The sequence below is a fragment of the Centropristis striata genome, chromosome 7 (genome assembly GCF_030273125.1).
Source record: "Centropristis striata isolate RG_2023a ecotype Rhode Island chromosome 7, C.striata_1.0, whole genome shotgun sequence".
Taxonomy (NCBI): Eukaryota; Metazoa; Chordata; class Actinopteri; order Perciformes; family Serranidae; genus Centropristis; species Centropristis striata.
The window spans coordinates 17,385,851-17,410,872 of record NC_081523.1 but is presented as its reverse complement, the minus strand read 5'-3'; the positions used below and the strand labels follow the sequence as shown (position 1 = coordinate 17,410,872).

Genomic DNA, 25,022 nt, shown 5'->3' with positions numbered 1-25,022 from the left:
TTTTAGAAATATTTTTTTTTGCCAGACATCTTTTTGCCAGAAAGCCTAAAAAGGCTTCACCGGTGTGCATTCATGCCATCCTTGTCACTATGCAGCCCTCACACCCTGCATGCTGTGGCTTGGGTGTACACACCCAATGTCCAAAGTCTGATGCCCAGAAACATCCCAAACACAGATAAAATGAAAAGAAAAGGGGAAAATACAGACACTCATCACTTATGACCCACTTCTAGTGAGTCATATGGGATGATTAAGAGTGATTATTTTTGCATGATTCTATACATTTTTGTTCTTTAAGAAAATCCTACTCATTGTACCTTTAAGGCTATAATTAAACTGGTGTTAGTTTCTCTATAAATATCATAAAAGGTTAGTTGATATTTCAGTCTTCGTTGCTTTATATGACCTTCCCGATCATAGTTTATATGATAACATGGAAGATTGAGAAGAGTTGAACTTTGTACAGCCATTGCACAGGCATTATGAGCCAGTAGGGGGCGGAATAAGTTCATTTTGTGCAGCTCCTCGGGAGTATTTCCCCCTGCAGCCTGTCTGCAGCCTGTCTGTCCGTGTCTTGTTTTGTGTGCATGTAGAGGGTGAGTGAAGCAGAGGAACGTGTGCCCAGGTCCTTTTAAAGAAAAGAACCTGGACTCCAGTGTGTGTTGTAATGTGACGCATTTTGATACTACATTTAATCATTTGCACTTATGAAAGAGAGGTATTTATTTTTATTTATCCGAAAGTAGCCATTCTGCTGAGCCAAACGGGCGCGGTGTGGCTTTGTTGTTTTGTAAAGATCCAATACTTTCTGCCTGCTAGTAAGTTCAATAGTTTTAGTTTATTATAGTTGAGACAAGATGTCCACTGACTGCCAGAAGACCACTGCCCAGGCCATCCCGACCACCAGGAGGGTGACCATCAACGACGCGGAGCACATGCCCCACGACTACTCCACTACTCCCGGGGGGACCCTGTTCAGCACCACCCCTGGTGGTACGTACTGTTGTTATGCATCGTATTGACATGTATGTGCTGAGTAGAAATGCTTGTACCCACAGTCATACATGATTTATACTGTTATCAGCTACTCAGGTGTGTTGTCAGTGAGTGCAGGGAGCGCTCAGGCTAACTCCATGAGGTCTGCTGCTGTCAACACACAACCAGCTGCTAGCTTGACTAGCTCTGCTAACGCTAGCTGCTATGCTAACACTGGCTAGCAAGTGTTTGGTTCTGGACTCTGAGGCAGTAAAGTCATTGTGAATCTGGGCTTGTGGATGGTATATTTTCTACCACTGGTGTCTCAAAAAAGTGAGATGTGTGTTTTGTGGGTTTTAGCAGCGATGTTTTCTGCGGCTATTGCGTCATCAACAGCTAAAGCTGTGATTGGTGCTTTCTACTGTGAGCTCACAAACCTGAGATTTGTGTTTCTGTTGTCTTTGTTGAAGAGGATTAAAATATCGTCACCCTGTTAAAATACTCGCCTAACTAATTTTTTCAAGTTTTGCAGGAAACACAAAAAACTTCACCAAAAGTGTAACATATGACATTTTTTGATCATTTCACTCAAAAAGGATGTAACAAAGGATGGCTATTGGCATAGTAATAACACTGTGTGTAAATTATGTAACTTAAGAGAAATAAATGACTTAGGCAATTTTTTGAACATGTCTTTGTGACAGGATATGGTAACACTTTATTCTGAAGGTGTCTACATATGAGTCACACAAGCCTGTCAGAAACATGACATGACAAGTATTATGAGCATTAATGTTACTTCAGAGTGTCATTAATGTTCATGACACATCCCATGTCATGTTTATGACACACTCATGTCACTCTTATGTAGACACCTTCAAAATAAAGTGTTACCATATCTTGCTTAAGTCACAAAGGCATGTTCAAAAAATTGCCTAAGTCACATTTTATTTTGACTTGGGCATAATAAATCCACTTAAGTCACATGCTTGACATGGGCCATTATCATAAAGGGGTAAAATCACATGATCTGATCAACTGAGGATGTAGGCGATTTTACCATAGGTGGCCGGCGTCATGAGGAGATGATACAAAAAAAATTGACAAAAAATGACATAGGCGATTATTTTAACAGTGTGACGATATACGTTTTAACAATAGGACATCAATTTGTGGTAAACATGAATTAGATTTGTTCTCATTGGTCCTGGGTTTTGCAGTTGAGCCCCCAGATTTTTTTAAAGGGTGGCCAGATGGGGTCACTGAAAATCTTTGAGTGGCACACAAAACCATAACTAATTACATAACAGTAATTCTATTAAAGAAAGAGAGAGAGAGAGAGAGAGGTAGTGCATGCAGCCAAAATAATTGTGCTTAAATTAGCAGTGCTTTGCATATCATATTTTATATGTTCACATGATCAAGAGGGTCGTGTGGAGTTTGCATGTTTTACCCATGTCAGTGTGGGTTCTCTCCAGTCTTCCCACAGTCCAAAGGAAGCTTAGTTTTAAATAAGTTGTTCAAATGAGAAGTACTTATTTAAAGTGCAAATGAGAGTTTGAATGGTTGTCTGTCTCTATCTCTCTACGCCCTGGTGACCTGTCCAGTGTGTACTCTCCCAATGTCAGCTGGTATCAGCTCCAGCCCCCCGCAGCTGCAGTTCAGATAAGCAGTGAAGGATAATGAATGATATGAACAAAGTAGTAAACGTGGGTTACATCGCTGTAAGCATTAGAGGCAAACCTGACCTAGGTATGACATCACACAGTCATGATACAGATCAGGAATGGGCATTTTAAATAATTTCCATATTCAACTACTCACATTGAATTATTATAGAGTACTTGCAAAAAATAAATAGTGGGCAAAGTAAGTTTTTAATAATGATGTGAAGTAGTGTGGGATATGGGACTTGTTGCTGAATCAATCAGTTATGCCCATCCTTAGTTCAGATAGAAGCATTTTATGCATATGCAACTTGCTATCCTCTGCATCATCCACCAGGAGAGCACAGATTTGATTTTGATTTCAAATAAACACACACAGAATCATTACATTTCAGTTACATTAACAATACAAATATCCTATCAAATAGAGTAGGTTGAAGTGGTGGAGGAAACAGCAGAGTAATGACGAAAAGTGTCAAGTTGAAATGGATTCACTGCCCATGTGCATGGATATAATGGGTTGATGACTGAGCCAGTAATGCATGTGCGGCCACTGATGCAGTGCTCCAGTTCTGATAATCGTGATTCTCTTTTCCTGCCTCTTGACACAAAAGGTACCAGGATCATCTACGACCGTAAGTTCCTGTTGGGGTGTCGCAGCTCTCCGGTGGCAAAGACTCCTCCGAGAGGTCTGCCCAACATTCCAGGGGTGACCAGCCCTCCCTCCAAAGACACCAATGAGAAGGTCCATAGTGGGAAACTACTGAACAACAACATCGCTGCACCTGATAGCAGCAACACTGGTATGTTCACAACTCAGACAATCCTCACAGCATGGCCCCGGCATTTGGAGTGAAAGATTCTGAACTACATTCAAATGTAAATTCATGCTGCCCCTGAAAGCTACATGACTGATGGATCCTTTACTCAGTTATGTAATGTACATCACGATCAGTTATCAAATCACAAAACGGTTTTCACATTGCTGTCTTTCTGCATCTTTGAGGTTTGAACACAAGATGCAAGAAGCTCATTAAGCCATTTCATTCCACTTCATTGTTTTCTGATTTCTGTTCAGGAGGACTTAGTAACTTGCCTCAACCAATCAGTAGCTAGCAATGTATGTGTGCTATCAACGTCATTTTCAGTTGACACAGAACCTGAGGTTGCAGTTTCAAGGAGCAGTCAACATTTTGTTTCAGTTATTTCTGCAAGTCAACTTGCAGCAACCTGATCTACGCTTGTCAGCATTTCCACTTGTCTTGCCGTTGGCACAAGAAGAGGACTTCTCCATTCTTAACTCCGCCTACAAACCTCTGATCGGATTGGTTGTTATTCATAGTGGGGAAATGACCCTCCGTGAGCACACCAGCAGACTGAATTTAATCGCTAAATGTTAGACAGGATTTCAGAGGTCTGCAGCCCAGCTCCAGCCTGATGTGTTTCCTAATAGGATTTCATATTTATTATTTATTCATGAATGAGTTGACTGAGTTCTTACACAAGAAGTTTTTGGCATTTTTGTTTAGATGACACATAAGTTGTTGAATCTTTGAGTAACTTCTAACAAACTTCTTTGGATTTAACTCCTGCTATGGTCACTGCCAGATGTTATTTAAAGCAATAGTTTGAATTTATTAAAGTGCTGTATGGAGTACTTAAGTGTATTATCTACAGTAGATGGTAGTCGGACCAACATGGAAGCTAAACAGTGTACTGCTGTGGACAGGGGTAGCATCAAAATGTATTTTAGACACCCAAAACAATCAACAACAATTTTCAGTTTCAATTATGCTATATTTAGAATATTTTCATTGCTTTACCTGCTGTCAGACAGCCCTTTTCCTTTGGCACCATAGAACTACGTATTCGTATGCATAATGCCATTCACTGTGGAGTCAAGAAGTTACCATTGTGAGCTTGAGGACAAAGAAGAAAAACTTTTGCAGAGGAAGACCGCCGAAAGAAATAAAAGGGAAATTGTGGTAACTGGAGGTGTCTGACGGAGAGGTTAAGCTGGAAAATGTTCTAAATATAGCGTATACTTAAACTGATTTTTTTTTAAGTGGCAGCACCTAAAATACTTTTTGCTGCTGTCCCCATTCACAGCAGTACCACAGCTGTGTATCATACAACCACACTTTTAAAAAATCAGAACTGTTCCTTTAACGATATTTTACCAGCTAGTGATAGAAGTCCTCCAGTTTTCCTGAAATATTACTGTGAGTTGGATATGATTTGCCACTGCTAAAGATGTATCCTAATGTAGCCAAATATTTGGTGTTCAGTTGATAAATATGTCTTCTTCTTTTTAAGGTGATGACTCACAGTTTGAAATGGACATCTAAGTGGTCCTGGAACGAGTATTAAGATGTCAGACTCACCAACACGATGCTGTGAAGAGAGGCTCAGGAGCATCTTCTTATTTCCCATCATCCATTCCATAAAGACAGAGGTTCGCCTTCAGTATCTCCAGTGTCTTAGTGTTTTAGAGTCTATCTTTATCAAACTCATTTGCCCAGAACAAATCTGTAATGAAACTTTTTCTGTCTGCCTCAAGGCTTAAACCTGGTTTTTGTGTGACAAAGTGTGCCTTCCTGTAGTGGCTAAAAGTTTAAAATCAACACTGAGAAGTACTTAACACCAACAAAGCCTCATCCCGTAAGACCTGAGATAAAAATAATGAAAATTAAGATCATTTGGGGAAAAAGAATAATTGGAATTTGCTGAATCCATTCCAAAAGGGGTTTTCACATGATGTACTTTTATATCCACATATTTCCTGACACCTCTTTTCAGATATCGCCTTTGAATCTTCAAGATACTGTATAATTTGTCGATCGTGCTTTTAAAAAACGAGATCTTCACCCGAAGTGTCATACGGAGAATGTAAAACATAATCTTGTCGATGAAATTTTTGAAACAGATTTTCACATGGTTTGTAGGGTGAACAAAGCATTAAAGCAAACACCATTAAAGCAAAGACTCTTTTTGTCATGTATTTGATTGTGTGCTCTCAGAGAGTCTTGTTCTTACTTGCCAGCGAGTTGTTTTTTTACAATAATCATTTAATATGTTCACCAGTTCAATGGTCTAAATACATATTTCTCTTAAACAATTCCATCTGAAAGGGTAAAAATCCATAAAAGCTGCTTGTTTATTTCCCCGGTATAATAAAAAGTAAAGATAAGACGACCGCACATGAGTTATTAGCAGTTTCTGTGTTTTAAAGTAAGTGAAAAGCTAATACACATTTTGAAATAATATATCATCAGCATGTTGCTTAACAGCTGTTTGCACTTCCTTTGCTCCTTTGATTCAGCTCAAGTCATATCAGAGGAATTCCTCAACAAGCCCACTGGCAGCTGATAACCTCAGTCAGTGGTCAATATACAACTGTACATAGCTGGAAGAAACTCCCTCCTCTCTAAGAACTGGATGGGGTCATTCAACGTTTCCATTCCACCTCTGTTGCTTCACTTTTCCAAAGTTTTCCTAGACTCATTCAGCATTTTCCTTTGGGTGTATAATATAAATGCCTCTAAAAGTCCCAGGAAAGTTCAGGCATTATTGCACTGAACTATTTGTTCAGCGACCATTTTCTTATTCACAATGGGAACAATGTATTCTCACCTGTTTTTTGTTATTTGAATGAAAATAGGGGACCAATATGCATAGCATGATACAGGTGCATCTCAATAAATTAGAATATCATAGAAAAGTTTATTCATGTCAGTAATTCAATTCAAAAAGTGGAAATAACACATTATTTAGGTCCATTACACACATAATTAAACATTTCATGCCTTAATGTTTTTAAATAACTTCTAATTATAATGATTAAGGCTTAAAATTCAGTGTCTCAAAAAAATATATATTACAAAAGACCAATTTTTAAAAGTATGTTTAATATGGAAATGTGAAAAGTATGTCCATCTATATGCACTCAACACTTGGTTGGGGCTATTTGACTGTATATTACATTTCACTGAAACACCTTGTATGATTTCATGTGACAAATAAATCCATTGATTTATTGAATTGACTACAAAAAAGGATCAATATAGAACTTTTTATCCAAAAAAAAGTGGCTGGGGAGAAATTTGATTTTATGAGCTAAATTATTTCATCTGATCGTGTGTTTATTACCTGGGCCTATCCTCCTCATCTAAAAAAATGCTATAGGTCCACTAATTTGGACATAACCACTAACAATATTGTTTTTAGGGCCCATTACATCAGTTTTGATTTGTAATTATTCCCAGTCAAGTTAGTGTGCGATTGCCTGACCACCAGGGTGTTCTGGACAGAAAGGTTTGTTCAGGATGGAGGAGATGTGTGAGAACTGACACGTGATTTGGAGGTGATGACATCAAGCTCCTGTTACTGTGTGATTTGTTTTCTGGACAAACGGTGTCAGAGTCGCACATTCACTTCATTGTTGCAAATGGACCTGTGCTGAATATGGTTATTAAACTACTCATAAGCATAATCAACAGATTTGATAATGTTGTTATTTGAGCATTGCATAACTGATAGTGTAGCTTTATGGCACCATCACAGGTGAGAACACTGTAAGACAAATCAGGTGAATAAAACTGAAAGTTTGGAGAGAATGGGTGTCGTCTGGTCTTGTCCTGGTTGCAAGTGTGGATTGAACGGTTTCAGCTGATCAGTTCCAGTCCACCCTGTCCGTCGTCCACAGTAGCTTCAGCATCCAGACGTTGACTCTCTCCATTCCCTCATCTGTTTGTTTCTCCCCTTGTCACCTCTGCTTCCTGGCACCCTCCACCCCCTCCCCAAAATAAACAAGTGCTACTGCTTTTCTTTCCCCCATTGACCCGTCCTTAAGTATACTTTTTGTCTTGTTCTACTCGGCCTGCCTGTTTGATCACAATCAACAAAAGAGGCCTGGTCAGAAAGGACACTAATGAGCTCTGATGAGGTGTGTGCTGTTATAGCCCCAAAGATGTGGATTAGAGGTGAGGAGGGCAAATACACTAAAAGTTAGCTGGCCACAAGTCAGAGAGGACAAGTGGGATTAAGATGTAGATGAGTTTCTATGAGCAGGTTGAGTTTTTGAGAAGTGCTTTTTGTTAGTCTGTTTCATTCTGTATAATAGCTGCTGCTGAGAGATTAAAGAGGAATCACTACAACTGAAATCCTGATGAAAACCCATAAACAAACTCTTTTCTTGTATACATTTTTCACAGCGTTTCAAATCATAAAGTGATGCATGAAAGCAAATAATGGCTGTTAGGATTTAAATCTTATCAGCAACTGGATACCTTACTGTGAAATTATAATAGCATCAAATATATAACACTAAATTATCTTATTTTGAAAACCAACTGAATTTATGTGTAGGTTATCCTCTTTAAAATTTCTGTAATCACTGTCAAGATGTAGTCAAGATGTGCAATTTCATAAAGTTTATAAATATTTTTAGGGTTTATAAATTCAAAGAAAGTTGAAGAATCCATAAAACAAATGACATCACAAAGCACCAGAATAATGTCAAAATAAAAAGTTTAATATATGTTTTCATATTTTATGTACAAAATATACATATAGCATATAGATAAATAGATACAACATATAACATTTGCATAGCAGAGCTTCATCCAACCTAAAAATATATACTATTGTGTACCACCCAGAATGGATGAAATATATTGTCATTCAAAATTAACAGTCATATCCTGTCTGTAGTCTGTTGCTGTAGGAAGCCATGACTGGTAGCTTTTGTGACTGCAGTGAAAGTGATGATGTGCTGCCTTCAGTGACATCCACACTCCTCAACAATCATGTCCTCGTGATGCCGCAGGGTCAGATCATCGTTCTCGTAGTACAGCATGGAGAGCGGGCTGAGGCGTGTCGGCACACAGGACGGGCAAGACACTCTTTCTGGATGGTGATGTTTCAAAAGGCTCTGAAAATACAAGAATGATTATAAGAGGAGTTATTTAATTTTTCCCTGTTTGTGTCCCCAGTGAAACCAAAAGTCAATATTACATCATACTTAGCATGAAAACAACGTTTGTATGTGATCAGGAACCCAGCCAACGTTATCTGAAGTGGCGTATGTAATTTAGTTGCTGTGCATAGCTACTTCACATTCTACATCACATTTTAACTCACTTCCTTACGTCTAACAGTATATCATTTAGGCCAAATATATTTTCCTAAGCCTTATGGTGTAGTTTTGTTTCCTAAACTTAATCAAGTGGTTTGGGTGCCTACACCTAACTAAACTGTGACTGACTGATTTCAAATAGTTAAATAGAATTAAAAATCAAGTTGCCATCTCACCTGCATGTAGGCGTGGTTGGTCGGGCTGAATGACTCATCCAGAGGTAAAGGACACTCCCCCTCACAGCGAAATGCATTGTATCGCTTCGGGTGTACAATCCACTCGTCCCAGCCGATGTGCTCAAAGTCCACCCACATGTCTACCTTCCGACACAGCGGCCTCTGGGCCGGCTCCGCTGCCGGCTCCGCTGCCGGCTCTGCTGCCGGTGCAGGGGAGGGTGTAGGACCTGCAGCCACCCTCAACCTCTCCATTCTGTTCCTTTTATGGCGTCGACTTTGACTGTCACTTCTCACTCTGTCCGTCGTCACGTACTTGGAGTTCTCCACAATGTGAATGAGACTGTACACTCGTTGGCCTTCTTGGGGTGGGTTGTGTTTGGAGAAGATGACCATCATGACCCGGTTCATGGTTGGATGGTGTACTTTTCTTTGACTCAATCCCAAATTCTTGAAGAGGGACTTGTCAGCGATCTCCCCTCCACCGCTCCCATGGTCCGCCTCAGGTTCTCCTGAGGCCTCCTGGCTCGACACTCCATCTCCCTGGTACAGCCAGTATTTTAACACAGCAGTCACATTAAAAACCTTCCAGGCGGACTTTGTGCTACTGGCTGGTATGCCAAAGCTCCCCAGGAAAAGGTGCTCATCCTTGCATAATGTGCTGCCCCCGTCACAGTTCTGCTTTCTGGAATGATATAAATCCACTGTGGCACGCTTAGAGCCAGAGAGAGCTGGGAGCCTGATCCGAAGTTCTGCCAGCTGGACCAGCTCACTAGTCGAGATGGATGACATGTCAAATGTGACTGTCCATCTTTCACCCACTTGATGGCAACCTAAACATGAGACAAAACATATAAATGAGGATTCAAATTAACACCCATAGTCTGAGGGAATTCCAGGCAAACCAGATCCCTGGACAAATGTCAAAACACTGGAGTGGGAGGTGAACAGGACAGGATGTGTATTGAACCCCCCTGTGCAAGGACGTCTGAGGGCTAATATACACACCCTCTCACATAAAACAGAGAAAGCCTTTAAAGTGGAATAAGCATTTTGACACTTGCTGGGCTGTAAAAAAGGGAGGGTCTGATAACACAGATAATGCACCAACCAGAGAGCTGCTGGAGGAGAGAGTACACTGAGGAGAAACTAACACTTCATGCATACATTAGGCTGTATATCCAGTGATGCATGTAAGCATTAGAAAAACACTATATTCCACTGTTTACTCACCTCTGGCTGTCAGACTAAGGACGGAGTCCGAGCTCTGCGCTGACGGATTGTCACCTTGCGTTGTTATGGTATTGACAGCTACTGACGAGGAATCTGCACTCTTGAAGGAGCGGTAGAGCTGCATCATGTACAGAGGGTATCTGCTGTGATGATTAAATGAGAGATTTCTGAATGCTAAACTGGACTGGAGGCCTGTCAGATATCTATGTCCCTGGCTGGAGAATACAACTCCAAAAGAGCAGAGGAGGAAAGTGCAGAAAACTGTCAGGACTTCCATTTTAACTGAATCACACAAAATCTAGTCCAACAATAGTGAGAAAGGCAGAGAGATGTCCTTCCTTCCTCCAGCTGGTCTCAGGCTGAAATGATGCTATGTGCAGACGGAGCTCCAGACAGGCCCCTTTATAGTGGACAGCTGCCCTTTGATGACCCCTGACCACTCCAGGCATCTGAACAGCCCCTCTGATCATCAGAGCACACCGGAGGGGGAGAAAAAGAAAACATTTAGCCAAGGTCATTGTCCTGTCAAACTGCCTGGCCTTTTATATCCTCACTCAGGAGTCTAATCATTTGAAATGTAAAAATCCATTAACAAAAACGCTTAAAAGGCTGTACAGCCATTAGCACCTTTCTGCTCAGTAACAGTGGATGAAGTGATGTATCCTTTTGCACATACAGAGACTAAGAATAACAGAAAAAAATTAAGCAAAATGTCCCCATTGAAACTCAATAAAAACAACATTTTTGATCCCTCTACCATTAAAGCATAGAGTCACACTTTCAATCTAGAGCCCTGACTTCAAAATTATAGTTTTTACAAGACTGAGCAATTTTGTCATGTTTGCCCAGTGGGGCAGTACATGCTATTTCCCTGTTTTTTTTTAGTAGAAATATTCCTAATGTTTTATGTATTATGTTTGTTTGTTTGTTATGTTCTGACATATAAACAGCAGCATTATGTAAACAAACTGGAATTGCAAGTGGTTAAATTTATGAAAATGAATGAATTCTTAAAGTTAGGATCAAAATGGATGTTGATTTAAAAAAATAAGTGAAGGTGGAAAATAATATTCCTATAGTTTTATTGCAGTGCTTATATTGCTGAAAAAAGAAACAGCCAGCCGTTATATTAAAATGTTATTTGCTTAAAAATAACATTTTAATATAACAGCTGGCTGTTTCTTTTTTCAGTTAGACACTACGCAAAAATAAATATGCATCCAAATCAGGGTCAGTGCTAATCAGTGAAATATCCCTGACTGTGATAATAATTTCCCCTAGCATTTAGCATACAGATAATTCAATTTTAGTTGGTTCAAAACAGTGAAAGGGACAATATTAATATATATATTTTACAGCTGTTACAATGACACCAGAGGAACCTTCTTTAAATGAGGTTTAAGAAAGTCTTAAAGAATAAAATGGACAATACATCACAAAGAAAATTTAAGAATTTGTTTTTATTTTATTAACAAACAAAAGATATGATACTTGTGTTGTTTGCTATTCCTGTCAGTGAGGAATGTGTAAAACAGTAAAATACATAAAAACTGTATGATGGTCAATAAACAGTGTTTCTAAATGATCATAGCAGTGACAGCGCAGACTTTGTTTGGATTTTAAGCGGAACAAACAGTACAGCATAAATAATTTAAATTACCAACTGAATCTCTAAACAAACAAACATGGAAACAACAAAAAACTGAAAAAAATGTAACAATCTACGAGTCTCTTTAGAGGTAACACACACAGACATAACTTAATCTGTGTGTTTCATGTTGTATGGTCCTGCAGCTTATCCAAAAGACAAAACATTTTCATATTACTTAATATGTCCTTCACTCTATTAGAGGCTCATGTGCAGTTATTTGTCAGTTGAAAGTCTGGATTATTCGGTTTCCCACTGTTGATGGTAGCTGATGATGATCTTCTCATATAGTATTGAAGAAGTTCTTTATCTGTGTGAGAAAAGGTACTTTGGGATCATTATGGACCAGAGATATGAAACGCATCAAACGTCAGATTAGTAAACAGAAATGTGTCAGTGCAGTGATTCTCTTTGGATCAAAGACTTTGAAGATGAGAATGAGGTCTTAAACATTATGACGGGGCCCTCATGTGGTTTACCCTGGCGTAGCAGCCATTAATGTCAGAGTGAAATAAATAAACATACCTTTGTTATAAATTCCTTCTGCGCGTCTGGGTCACTCTGAAATTCCACACTGGCATCGAGTTGTAACACAGGAATCTGCTTCAACTTCTCAAAATGTACTCTGAAAAGAGAGAGTCGAGCTGAATTACACAAACAGTTTAGTGTCCAGACCACACACTGCTGCCTGTCATCTGTTCACAGCCGAGCAACAAACAGCTGCAAGGAAAGGTATTTAAAATGGTGACTGTCAAACAGGAATCAGCAGAGCATCCAGTGAAACAATGGCTGTACCACCACTGGTGTTTGTCAATTTTCCTTTTGAATCAATTTCATTTTCATACCAGATTCTGGTGGGATCAGATAACAGCTAAATGCAATTTCTATATGTTATTTCTGTAATTATTTTAACACTGTGCACATCAGGCTTGCATTCACAGTAGGGATGGAATTTGAGATTTTATTGATACCAATAAAGCCATCAATTCTGCTTATCGGTTCACTTCTTGTGTCAGAAAAATATGCTGCCATTGATGAAAATAATTAATCAGCTTGGAGGCAAATGGCTCCAAGGATCTGACATATTGTAACTGTTTTTTAATTCCCAACCCTAATTTACAGCAGCCACCTGATTATAAAAATTTATCCAAAATAGTATTTTTCATAATTGCTAATGAGTGTGACTTAACACTTCAAAAGGCCATGTGATTACTTATCATTTCAGTGGTCACTGGAAATATTCAAAACGTAAAAGGTCTGAAGAGGGCAACAAACAGACATGACCTCATTAACACTCACTCAGTGCTTTTCTCAACAAGCCACTTCTCATGTTGAACGTGCAGCTTATCCAGATAGTCCAGTTTCACTCCTTTTTCTTCGGCCCTGCCCCGAAGCTCCAGACGCTCCATGCATTTCTAAGAAACAACAGAAGTACAATGCGTTTTTGTCTTCTCCAAGATGAAATAGAATAAATGTCAATGATGCAACAATAGGAATAGTACAAGTACAAACAATAACCACTAGCTAAAATTATGTGCTACAAGCATGCTTTTTCCACAAGTAATTGTTACATTAATGCATCTGAAAATGAAAATGCAACATGAAATCTTGTGTGTTCATACCGTTGGTAGGGCTCTGAGGTAGATGATGCCCTCCAGCTCCACCTGGTGTCCAAACTGCTCCACCAGGAAGGAGTGCCAGTCCTGATAGACTGCCCACTCTGTAGAGTTGATGCAACCCAGCTCAAACATGTTCAGGGCAAAGATGTATCTGACGGCACAGAGAGTCAAGTTTAATAGCTAATTCTATCCTGAGCATACATTTGATTATTAACAATAATAATAAAGTGATAATGTTTGACTGTTAAGGATAGTTTAGTAAGTCTATAGGTTAAATAGCTTTGATAAAGGTAACAAAATGGGATGATTTCTGGGACATGTTCTCATTTCCACTTTCCTGTCCTGCCCTGGCTCACTCACCTGTCGCTGTAGACAGAGCGCTCATACACCTGGACAGGTGTTCCCTTTGAGCTGAGTAGGTGAGCTGGAGGAGGCTGCAGCTGTGTTCTCAGCCGGGTCATACAGGAAAATGTCTGAAATGTGTATGACCAGCGTTGAGGGTCCTGGTACATCATCTGCAGCAGGTTGCTTACTGTCGTCTGGGGAGGCGCGTCTGTCCCCTGTTATAGACACAAGGAGAGGAGGTCAAGCTTGGATTGTTTTGATTTTGTTGGGAAAGATATTGAAGAAATGTGCACACACCTTTGAGGTCCCACCCTCAATGCTCTGCCATTTGCTGACAGGTTCTGACACCACCTCCCAGTCTGGACAAGCTGACTGCAAGAGCCTAGTAAAGGTAGACTTTCCAACAGCTGATATTTGAAAGGAAATAATAAAGGGGATCACATATCACCGACACTCATAGCTTGGCGCAAATAATTCTCTTATTTTGAAATCCTGTAAGTCTATTGAACTTACCTATGTTGCCCTCGATAGAAACCCTCTTCACTCGAGCTGTCACATTCTCGGTTGAAGTTGAAAGACCTCTTGAACAAGAAACACTGAGCTTCCTTGACTTATGGGCCATAGTACTTAGGTTAGCAGCCTGTGTTATGGCTGTGTTTCCAGCTCGGAGCAGACTGTCGGGTGTCTTCCACTGTGGATGAGGCGCATTATAACCAAATCTCATGACTTGTATTAAACCCGTTTGTTTCTTTAAAGTGCAAACACGGTTCAACAGACCGCATCGATAGAAGGCAGACATTATGACAGGCATAAGTACAACATTAAATAAATTATCACACTTATCTGAACGCCACTTGGTGCAAGCTAATGTTAGTGAGCAGTTTAGCTACATTACCGCATGGAAGCTAACGTTAGCTCCTCCTCTCCAAGATGTATGCTAACATGAACTTTCGTTATGAATAGTCGATTTTGAGCTAAATGTGCGGTGATAACTGCATTTATAAACACCGATATATCAGTTGAATCCTACCTGTAGTGTTCGCACTATAATTTTGCATATTTGCTGCTAGTAAGTAAAATTATTAACGTAAGTTAATAAGGAATTGTAACAAAATGCTACAAACGGTAAAAACACGAATCACTTCCGGTGTCGTGTTTGTACTTTCGCAATAAAAGCCTTTTGACAAGACATATCCCTCTTGTATTCTCAAAGCAGTGTCAGATACATAGATTAAGACTCAGACTGTGAAATATTCGGTAACGTAAAATTTGACGGTCTTGTTTTACTTAATATCATTATCAAAGCAGGCATTTGAATATTAAACCACTCCAGAAAACTTTAGTTAACACATAACGTTAAGTCTGAATTTCAGGAGGAACTGTGCAAAGCATGATAACGTTTACTAACAGGCTATATTGAGAATAGTTTATACTGTTGAATGTGTTTCGTTATCCTAAACAATAATCAGTATATTAAAACTGAAATGAAAATAAAGCCTGTCCGGTGTAACACGTATTTTACTTACATCTCTATTTGTCTGTGTAAAGTTTTCCTCCGCAGGTGATGCAGACAAGGTGGACCTCTGATGCTCCACATGAGAAGACACAACTGGACTCAAACACATCAACAACTTATCAATATCTGAGGTTATATTGATGTTTTTATGTATGTGTAGTTTGACTTAAATCTTTTGCTGCTGTAGTGTTTTTACGTTTTTAGCATTAAATCATATTATTAAAAGCACACATTTATCAGCTCCCTGATTGTATTCTCACATTTTTAAAATTAGACATATCACCTGGAATAAGAGTTGAACATAAATGCTTAATGTTTTATCTGTGTTGTATTATATCAGATATTTTAAATCTAACATTTTCACACAGCAATAAAGACAACGTTACCTCAAATGTAAATATAATTTATTGAAATGCATAAAAAACAACAAGGTGGACAATATTTAAGTCTAGAAAAGTTCTCCATGATGGTGAGCAGCTTGACCTGCGGACCTCCCCCATGCTGCTGCTGCCGTTTGCTGACAGCTTTAATTACTTTTCAGGTCAAGATTTAAAATGAAAAACATGATCCATTTAAAATGATTACCCATTTTTATAAATTAAACCACTTAAAAGTTTATTAGGTAGTTAAAATGAGCGGAGTGGAGTCATTTCACAGTGTGGTATTAGTACTTTTACTGAAGTAAAGGATCTGAACACTTCTTCCACCAGTCTTAAGTCTTTTTTACTTCTTTACTTTTTTTTAAACTTTTTTTTTACATTTATTTTTCTTTCTTTATTTTATTTTTTCAATTAAAGAAAAAAAAAATTAAATTTTTTTTAATTTAAATTTTTTATTATTTTTTTTAATTTATTTTATTTTTTATTTTTTTATTTTTTATTTTATTATTATTTTCTGCGTTTCTGCTCGGCCTTTCCGGCTTCTGCGCATGCGCGGCTTTACTGTGCTTCTGCGCATGCGCAGTTTTTTCACTTTTGCGCATGCGCGGCCGTTTTCGCTTCTGCGCATGCGCGGTATTTCTGCACTGCTGCGCATGCGCGGGCTTTCCGCACTACTGCGCATGCGTAGCTATTTTCGCTTCTGCGCATGCGCAAAAGTGAAAAAGACTGCGCATGCGCGGCTTTTCTCGACAATGCGCATGCGCCGAAACCGGAGAAAAATTATAATTACAAATAAATAAATAAATACAAAATAATAATAATAATAATTATAATAAAAAAATGTAAATTTTTTAAAAATTTTAAAAATTAAAAAAAAATAATAATAAAAAATAAAGAAAGAAAATAAAGAAAAAAAAATAAATGTAAAAAAAAAGTAAAGAAGTAAAAAAGACAGTGGTGGAAGAAGTGTTCAGATCCTTTACTTCAGTAATCTTTTTAAATGTATCATGTTTTTCATTTTAAATCTTGACCTGAAAAGTAACTAAAGCAGCTAAATGTAGAGGAATAAAAAGTACAATATATGTCTCAAAATGTAGTGGAGTAGAAGTATAAAGTTACATAAAATGTACATAAAAGTACCTCAAAATTTTACTTTAAGTCCAGTACTTGAGTAAATGTACATAGTTACTTTCCACCATTGCTACCTGCCTCTTCTAACTTATACATATCAGTTAAGAGTCCTCCTTCAGAAACTGTATGAGGATTAAAGGGATAGTTTGTGCATTATTATACAAAACTTGGTACAATTATTGTCAATGCCCTCCTGAGGATAACCCAAGCGGCAAGCTCCGGTCCAGAGCTGAGAAGCCTATGCGGAAGTACCAAAAACTGCAATTCCTCGACTCGCCGCTTGAGGCAGGCTGCAGAAGGGAGCAAGTTAGATTGACTCTCATGTTAAAATGTCCGATTTCACAGTTGAAATAAACATGTTTACAGCCTGGTTCAAACGATGGCTCTACTCTCAAAAGCTGAATTCCTCTTCCATGTCAACTCTGAGGGGGGTGAATTATTTTATATCTCACTAGTTTAAGTTTCGAAAATTCTGCATAATAAAGCAGTCCCCGCTCTGAGTGACAGGTGACGTAGCTGACGGCACTAGCCGCTAGCTGTCTGTAGCTACTAGCGCCGTGGCTAATTCACTGGAAACTTTCCCTGTCGGCTGTCGGAGAGTTTTACAGGCAAACATCGGACTAATAACACCACCTGCTGTGTGGTGAGCTGTACCACTGCTCCACAAGAAGCCCAGGCTCCAGTTGTTGGTGAGTGTTACTCTCGTTTTATTTTATTTATAAATGATCATTTATTAGCGTTTACAGTAGTTTGTTAGCCAGCTAATGCTGCCTTCGATGCTAATGGGAGTGAAGTAAAGAAGATATTATTAAACCGGTATGGTGACTGAAGTCATAAGTAATACAGAAGTGTTATAATTTATTTTTGTAATACGTGGAATCAAACACAGCGTCTGTGTGTTTGGAAAATAAAGCTTCACCATGTTAGTATGGTAACATGATGCAATGTTATGAAATGATGACTAAATTTACCATTGCATCAAGTTAACGCTACACTCGGCCCAATTTAACGGGTTCATCTGTGTGTAATTACAATAATATATGTGTAATTAAAAAGCATCACATTTAAGCATGGTTCAGAAATAACGGAGTTTGTTATAAAGACTCGGACTGTGAAATATTCGTTAACGTAAAATTTGACGGCGCAGGACCCCAAACTTTATCTTTTTTATTTAATATCAGTATCAAAGCAGGCATTTTAATATGAAAACACTCCAGAAACCCACTGATTGTGATCGACTTTAGTTAACACATAACGTTAAGTCTGAATTTCAGGAGGAACTGTGCAAAGCATGATAACGTTTACTAACAGGCTATATTGAGAGTAGTCAATACTGTTGAATGTGTTTCGTTATCCTGAACAATAATCAGTATATTAAAACTGAAATGAAAATACAGCCTGTCCGTTGTAACACATATTTTACTTACATCTCTATTTGTCTGTGTAAAGTTTTCCTCTGCAGGTAATGCAGACAAGGTGGATCTCTGATGCTCCACATGAGAAGACACAACTGGACTCAAACACGTCAACAATTTATCAATATCTGAGGTTACATATTGATGTTTTTATGTATGTGTAGTTTCATTTAAATATTTTGCTGCTGTAGTGTTTTTACGTTATTGCATTAAATCATATTGTTAAAATCACCCATTTATCAGCTTCCTGATTGTATTCTTACATTTTTTAAATTAGACATACATCACCTGGAATAAGAGTTGAACATAAATGCTTAATGTTTTATCTGTGTTGTATTATATCAGATATTTTAAATCTAACATTTTCACACAGCAATAAAGACAGCGTTAGCTCAAATGCAAATGTAATTTATTGAAATGCATAAAAAACAAAAAGGTGGACAATATTTAAGTCTAGAAAAGTTCTCCATGATGGTGAGCAGCTTGACCTCTGACCTCCCCCATGCTGCTGCTGCTGCTGCCGTCACAGTGGAAGAAGAAGACATCTGGGCAGCTCTTCCTCAAAGAAGAGGAGAAGGTCTTTCCACCACAGTCCACCAGCAGACACTAATGTCCAGCAGCTCACTGGACACAGAGCTGTCACCAATGCTTCACACTGATTATGGGAGGAAAATAAATGAGAGTATTAAATGCTTCAGGTAAAACAATATAACAAAAAGCTATGAAGAGTGCCTAAATAATGTTGAAAACACTAGGATTTGAAGGATAAAATGGAAGAAGGGATCCACACCTCTAAAATATAAAACATTATTCAAATTAATTAATTTTTTAGTCCTTTGAAGACAGATAATGTGATCATAATGTCAGCCGTCTAAAGTCAAGTTACCAAGACTGGAAGTTAAATTTATTGACAAATGTACTGAAATAAGTAAATATAAAATGGCCTTTCTGTTTTAACTGATATTCCAGATAATAATCCCAGACAGTCTGTCAGTGTCACATCATAAAGGTAAATGCATTCTGTTTAATAGCGCTGTGGGCTATTATCATTTTACACGTTAACTGATACGCCCTGACACATCTACACTGAGAAACAACTCGCAGATTTACTAATGTAATAAGTTTGTTTTAATCATACCTGAGTAGAAGTTATTAATAAGCAAAAAATATATAATTGTGTGCCAGTATCAATCCAACATCTACGGTGAGAATACTAACCTAATTACATATCACTCAGCTCATAAAGTTTAATCAAGGGTCATCCAAAATAAACAACTTCTAGCTAAAGTAAAATTAAATTAAAATTCAGGTTAACATGTTTGTCTCATGTAAGTATCCGTAAACGTGTTTATTCAAGGTAACACTGGCGACATTACTGCAAGTCTCGACAAAACCGGTATTTCAAATTACCCTAATTATATATCTAAAACAAGTTGAAGTTGCTGTGGTAAAGTTTTAGAGTAACTTACCGTGAGTTAAGCAGTGTAAGCTGGGACACCAACAGACGGGAACATCACGGCAATGTTAGTCAGCGAGCCGGCCGGCTGCTGTCCGTCCCGGTGTAGCATGTAGTCTAGCTTGTTAGCTCCGCTAGCCTCCGCTAGCTTGGTAGCTTCAAGCTAAGTGGGCGTGTTTCGGCCGGCTCAGCTGCAGTTCTATGTCCATTTATGGATTATCCGGGGGAGTTGGGCGGAGTCAACTTTGCCAAAATGGCGACTGTGGGAACGCCCACAAAGCTTCATTTCAGCTCTTCAGAACCCTATGGGTGACGTCACGGAGACTACGTCCATATTTTATACAGTCTATGTTCTAAACCTAGGGATTGTAAACCTACGCCCAGAGGGGAGGAGCTGAAACTCTGTGCAATGGATGGGAACTGTCATTTAAAATTGAACCAGTAATGCGCTGTAATTGTTTTGTGTACAAGGTCTCCACGTTGAGCTGTGGCTCACCAATCAGTCTGCTAGACCACTTTACTATTTGGTTGACTGAGTTTTTATTTTTCAATGAGAGGTTGCCGTCGGGGTGTGTGCGTTACAGGGGCCAGTCTACACCACCCCTATGAATTTCTTTGCCTTAAGTGTTATAGTGTGGTCACGGTACCAAATATGAAATTAGACTGCCACCACAGAGCCACCTCGGCCCGATCAATAAAACCTTAAAGGGTTATCCTCAGGAGGACATTGACAATAATTGTACCAAGTGTTAGAAAAATTGCATGAGGAAACCCTGAAAATTGAATAATTCCAACAACAAAAAATCCTCACCAATTATTTCTGCGCAGTCATTGATGGGGAATGATGAGCAGCAGACGTCCAAGCTCTCAGTTTAACAAAAGTTTATTACAATACGTCAAGAAATGTGAAGTTACAGAGCTCTGGGTTCACTTTTTAACTGTCCCTGATACACACAGACTGGTTACAGGTCATGAAGTCTGAACCAGGTCTCTTCCCCTGGGAAAAAAAAAAACCCCAGTTCCAAAACTAACAATGTTTATTATATAATGAAGGTAGATTTCTTCCAGGAAGTGCGGCCTTCTTCATCCGCTGATTTCGCCAGTCTTAATCAATACAGGGACACGTCAAGCCACCGGGCAACAATCTTGCTGCCTGGAACAAGGCCGTGCCCTGACCTGCTAACAAACTTGTTATGACAAACATTCTGCCTTGTTATGTTCTACAGAGATATAACAGGAGCCAAAAGATTCTTCAATGTCTACTTGTTATTTTAAAGTCTAAAAAATATAAAACAGACGATAATATTATTTGTGATTATAGAATCTTAATCAGTTTAAGCAAATGGAATATATGTAATTAAAGTAATCACAGTTTCTAAATCAACATTAACACACAAACATAATCATTGTATCAAAATCATATCGCCTGATTAATATAAATGCATAGAGATAGATATTGTCAAGGTTTAGTGAATTATGCATGCATAGTGACCTTTGATGATCGTGGAGACAAACAACAAATACAAAAAGAGAGACACAGTAATCATTTCATTTTAAACAACGTAGAATATTCAAATTATTCTAACAAAAGTTTTGTATAATAATGCACAAACTATCCCTTTAATCCTCATACAGTGTCTGACGGAGGACTCTTAACTGATATGTATAAGTTAGAAGTGGCAGGTAGCAATGGTGGAAAGTAACTATGTACATTTACTCAAGTACTGGACTTAAAGTATAATTTTGAGGTACTTTTATGTACATTTTATGTAACTTTATACTTCTACTCCACTACAATTTGAGGCAAATATTGTACTTTTTACTCCTCTACATTTAGCTGACAGCTTTAATTACTTTTCAGGTCAAGATTTAAAATGAAAAACATGATACATTTAAAATTATTATCCATTTTTATAAATTAAACCACTTAAAAGTTTATTAGGGAGTTAAAATGAGCAGAGTGGAGTCATTTCACAGTGTGGTATTAGTACTTTTTACTGAAGTAAATGATCTGAATACTTCTTCCACCACTGTCCTTTTTACTTCTTTACTTTTTTATTTATTTTTTTATTTATTTTTTTTTTAAATACATTTTTTTTTTAAATAATTTTTTTTTTTTTTTAATATTTTTTTTATTTATTATTTTTATTTATTTTTAATTTTTTTTCCTGCGGTACTGCGCATGTGCGGTCCCGGTGCTCTACTGCGCATGTGCGGTCCCGGTGCTCTACTGCGCATGTGCGGCCCCGGGTCGCTACTGCGCATGTGCGGCCCCGGTGCTCTACTGCGCATGTGCGGCCCCGGTGCTCTACTGCGCATGTGCGGCCCCGGGTCGCTACTGCGCATGTGCGGCCCCGGTGCATTACTGCGCATGTGCGGCCCCGGGTCGCTACTGCGCATGTGCGGCCTTGGTTCGCTACTGCGCATGTGCGGCCCCGGTGCTCTAATGCGCATGTGTGGCCCCGGGTCGCTACTGCGCATGTGCGGCCCTGGTTCGCTACTGCGCATGTGCGGCCCCGGTGCTCTGCTGCGCATGTGCGGCCCCGGTTCGCTACTGCGCATGTGCGGCCCCGGTGCTCTACTGCGCATGTGCGGCCCCGGTTCGCTACTGCGCATGTGCGGCCCCAGTGCGCCACTGCGCATGCGTGGCTTCCGCACATGCGCAGAAGCGCACAAAGGCCGAGCATGCGCAGAAGTGCACTTGGGCCGCACATGCGCAGAAGCGAAGAAAAAATAATTTAAAAATAATAAAAAATAATAAATTCAAAATAAAAATAAAAAAAAAATGTAAATTTAATTTTTTTTTTTTTTTATTAAAAGAAAAAAAAATTTAAAAGAAAAAAAAAAGAAAAAGAAAAAACAATGTAATACTCTGATAAATATTTCATTATTTTTATGGTGAAGTTTAAAATTTCCATAAATAACTGTTTCATATAAATAAGGTATTAAAATGTATAAATACTTTTTGTTTAAAATTAATAACTTTAAAAATATCATCTAATGGGGTGTGAATGTTTTAAAAAGAAGTTAAAAGTAATTCTTAACGTTACATTATGTACGTGAGTTCATGCGTAAGTTCATGACCTGAATGTTTACACTTCCGGGGGAGGACCCGAGGGAAAAAAGAAGAAGGAGCAACGTGTTAATGCCGAACCGCAGATACTCAGGGACTGTGTGCGGTGTCAATGTGGATTTTATCCGTGAGTGACAGAGACTTTGAACTGTAGTTGAGCGACGTGCTCAGAGTGTGTGAGTCGGACTCTCCACCGCCGCTTGTGTGTTGGTGAACGAGTCCAGGTCCGTTAGCTAGCAGGAGCTAGGCTAATACCACCGTCCTCGCTGAGGGGAACCGCCGCCTGCACGGGCGGGCGGAGCGTTGTTGAGTCGTCTCGGGAGAGACTCGCCGACAGTGGTCGCTTCGCCGTTGCTGAGGGGGACGGAGGTCGCTTCGCCGTTGCCGAGGGAAAACGGAGGGCTGCCGCTGCGAGCTGCTGCGGGCGGAGATGGTCGTTACCGCAACGAGCGAGTGATTCATCAGCTACGGTTACAGTTACACTAACACACGGGAGTACAGGTATCAAAGGTTTCCTTCATGAGCTCCAACTAAAGCGCGCCAACGAAAGTAGAAAAAGAGTGCACTCAAAATAAAATAAGACAGTTTAACATAAGACAAACACTTTACACCCCGGGGTTCTATTTTCTTATTTTCTATATCTCTCTTTCAATGCAAAATGTTTGGATGTGTGTTCTCCTAAACTTTAATACATTTCCTGAAACTGCGATCATTGTGTGGGTTTATTGATTTGTGTTTATTATTTAAGTATTAAGGTATATACAAGTAAGCATTCCCTACAGTCTCCATCATTTACAAGTGAGAATTATACAGGACCCTAGACTGAAATTTATTAACTGAGATGTGCCTTTTGCCATAAATCATTTGCATAAGAGTTAAAGCTTCATCTTTATAATATAAAGTGAGTTTTACTACACGAGCCGGTGGTAAAAGGGGTTACAACAATAAAAAATAAAATATTTAATTCATTATCAATATCATGTTTTTTATCTTTTTATCTATGTTATTTACTTTATTTGTATCCAGAGGTAGATTTTGTTTGCAGTATAGAGTCCTCATACACACACACAAAAGAGGCACATATCACACATCATTCAACTTAAGACAGTGGGAGTTAAGAAATGGCAAGTTAAATAAAATTTTAAAGAAATTTAAATAAAAAATTATTAAAAGTTCTTACAGGTCCAGACTATACTTAGATATTGATGTGAACTAAAATACGAATAGCAAAAAAAAAAAGAAGACAGAAAAATAAACAAAATAAAACCGCAAAATAAAATGAAACTTGTTTAGGCTATAAAAACGTAGATAAAGGTTCAAATGTATATATAGAAATAGTAAATACATACATAAAAGCAACAATAAATAAACACCTGTGCAAAGCACAGCAGGGACAAAACTGTTTTTGTGTCTGTTTGTTCTAAACCTAGGGATTGTAAACCTACGCCCAGAGGGGAGGAGCTGAAACTCTGTGCAATGGATGGGAACTGTCATTTAAAATTGAACCAGTAATGCGCTGTAATTGTTTTGTGTACAAGGTCTCCACGTTGAGCTGTGGCTCACCAATCAGTCTGCTAGACCACTTTACTATTTGGTTGACTGAGTTTTTATTTTTCAATGAGAGGTTGCCGTCGGGGTGTGTGCGTTACAGGGGCCAGTCTACACCACCCCTATGAATTTCTTTGCCTTAAGTGTTATAGTGTGGTCACGGTACCAAATATGAAATTAGACTGCCACCACAGAGCCACCTCGGCCCGATCAATAAAACCTTAAAGGGTTATCCTCAGGAGGACATTGACAATAATTGTACCAAGTGTTAGAAAAATTGCATGAGGAAACCCTGAAAATTGAATAATTCCAACAACAAAAAATCCTCACCAATTATTTCTGCGCAGTCATTGATGGGGAATGATGAGCAGCAGACGTCCAAGCTCTCAGTTTAACAAAAGTTTATTACAATACGTCAAGAAATGTGAAGTTACAGAGCTCTGGGTTCACTTTTTAACTGTCCCTGATACACACAGACTGGTTACAGGTCATGAAGTCTGAACCAGGTCTCTTCCCCTGGGAAAAAAAAAAACCCCAGTTCCAAAACTAACAATGTTTATTATATAATGAAGGTAGATTTCTTCCAGGAAGTGCGGCCTTCTTCATCCGCTGATTTCGCCAGTCTTAATCAATACAGGGACACGTCAAGCCACCGGGCAACAATCTTGCTGCCTGGAACAAGGCCGTGCCCTGACCTGCTAACAAAC

General features: G+C 38.8%; 3 protein-coding genes across 4 annotated transcripts; 1 reads left to right on the top strand and 2 right to left on the bottom strand.

Moving 5' to 3' along the window:
- Nucleotides 1-549: 549 nt before the first annotated feature.
- LOC131974791 (eukaryotic translation initiation factor 4E-binding protein 1-like) lies at nucleotides 550-5,625 on the top strand. Its single transcript, XM_059337264.1, has 3 exons — nucleotides 550-993; nucleotides 3,257-3,445; nucleotides 4,959-5,625. Exons 1-3 carry the CDS (start codon nucleotides 858-860, stop codon nucleotides 4,988-4,990), a joined length of 357 nt encoding a protein of 118 aa, XP_059193247.1. The 5' UTR covers nucleotides 550-857; the 3' UTR covers nucleotides 4,991-5,625.
- Nucleotides 5,626-8,193: 2,568 nt separating this feature from the next.
- On the bottom strand, nucleotides 8,194-10,470 carry spaw (southpaw). The gene is made up of 3 exons (XM_059337757.1): nucleotides 10,185-10,470; nucleotides 8,955-9,784; nucleotides 8,194-8,574 (listed from the first exon to the last, which is right to left on the bottom strand). The coding sequence occupies exons 1-3, from the start codon at nucleotides 10,459-10,461 to the stop codon at nucleotides 8,422-8,424; spliced, it is 1,260 nt and encodes a 419-aa protein (XP_059193740.1). The 5' UTR covers nucleotides 10,462-10,470; the 3' UTR covers nucleotides 8,194-8,421.
- Nucleotides 10,471-11,624: 1,154 nt separating this feature from the next.
- dguok (deoxyguanosine kinase) lies at nucleotides 11,625-14,967 on the bottom strand. 2 transcript variants are annotated; one of them, XM_059337045.1, is made up of 8 exons: nucleotides 14,827-14,967; nucleotides 14,310-14,487; nucleotides 14,094-14,203; nucleotides 13,812-14,011; nucleotides 13,455-13,602; nucleotides 13,132-13,247; nucleotides 12,358-12,457; nucleotides 11,625-12,142 (listed from the first exon to the last, which is right to left on the bottom strand). In XM_059337045.1, the coding sequence occupies exons 2-8, from the start codon at nucleotides 14,416-14,418 to the stop codon at nucleotides 12,116-12,118; spliced, it is 810 nt and encodes a 269-aa protein (XP_059193028.1). In that variant the 5' UTR covers nucleotides 14,419-14,487; nucleotides 14,827-14,967; the 3' UTR covers nucleotides 11,625-12,115. The 2 variants fall into 2 exon arrangements, with proteins under 2 accessions (XP_059193028.1, XP_059193027.1); XM_059337044.1 differs by having other exon boundaries at nucleotides 14,310-14,966.
- Between the last annotated feature and the right edge of the window lie 10,055 nt (nucleotides 14,968-25,022).

Bases quoted from the DNA above. Each gene is read 5' to 3' on its own strand.
- LOC131974791 (XM_059337264.1), top strand. From the start codon at position 858: ATGTCCACTGACTGCCAGAAGACCACTGCCCAGGCCATCCCGACCACC. The intron at 994-3,256 runs GTACGTACTGTT...TTGACACAAAAG, and splicing joins GTTCAGCACCACCCCTGGTG to GTACCAGGATCATCTACGAC. The intron at 3,446-4,958 runs GTATGTTCACAA...CTTCTTTTTAAG, and splicing joins ACCTGATAGCAGCAACACTG to GTGATGACTCACAGTTTGAA.
- spaw (XM_059337757.1), bottom strand. From the start codon at position 10,461: ATGGAAGTCCTGACAGTTTTCTGCACTTTCCTCCTCTGCTCTTTTGGA. The intron at 9,785-10,184 runs GTGAGTAAACAG...TCTCATGTTTAG, and splicing joins CCTTAGTCTGACAGCCAGAG to GTTGCCATCAAGTGGGTGAA. The intron at 8,575-8,954 runs GTGAGATGGCAA...TTGTATTTTCAG, and splicing joins CCAACCACGCCTACATGCAG to AGCCTTTTGAAACATCACCA.
- dguok (XM_059337044.1), bottom strand. From the start codon at position 14,607: ATGCCTGTCATAATGTCTGCCTTCTATCGATGCGGTCTGTTGAACCGT. The intron at 13,603-13,811 runs GTGAGTGAGCCA...CTGTGCCGTCAG, and splicing joins CGCTCTGTCTACAGCGACAG to ATACATCTTTGCCCTGAACA. The intron at 12,458-13,131 runs GTGAGTGTTAAT...CTCTCTTTTCAG, and splicing joins CTTGTTGAGAAAAGCACTGA to AGTACATTTTGAGAAGTTGA.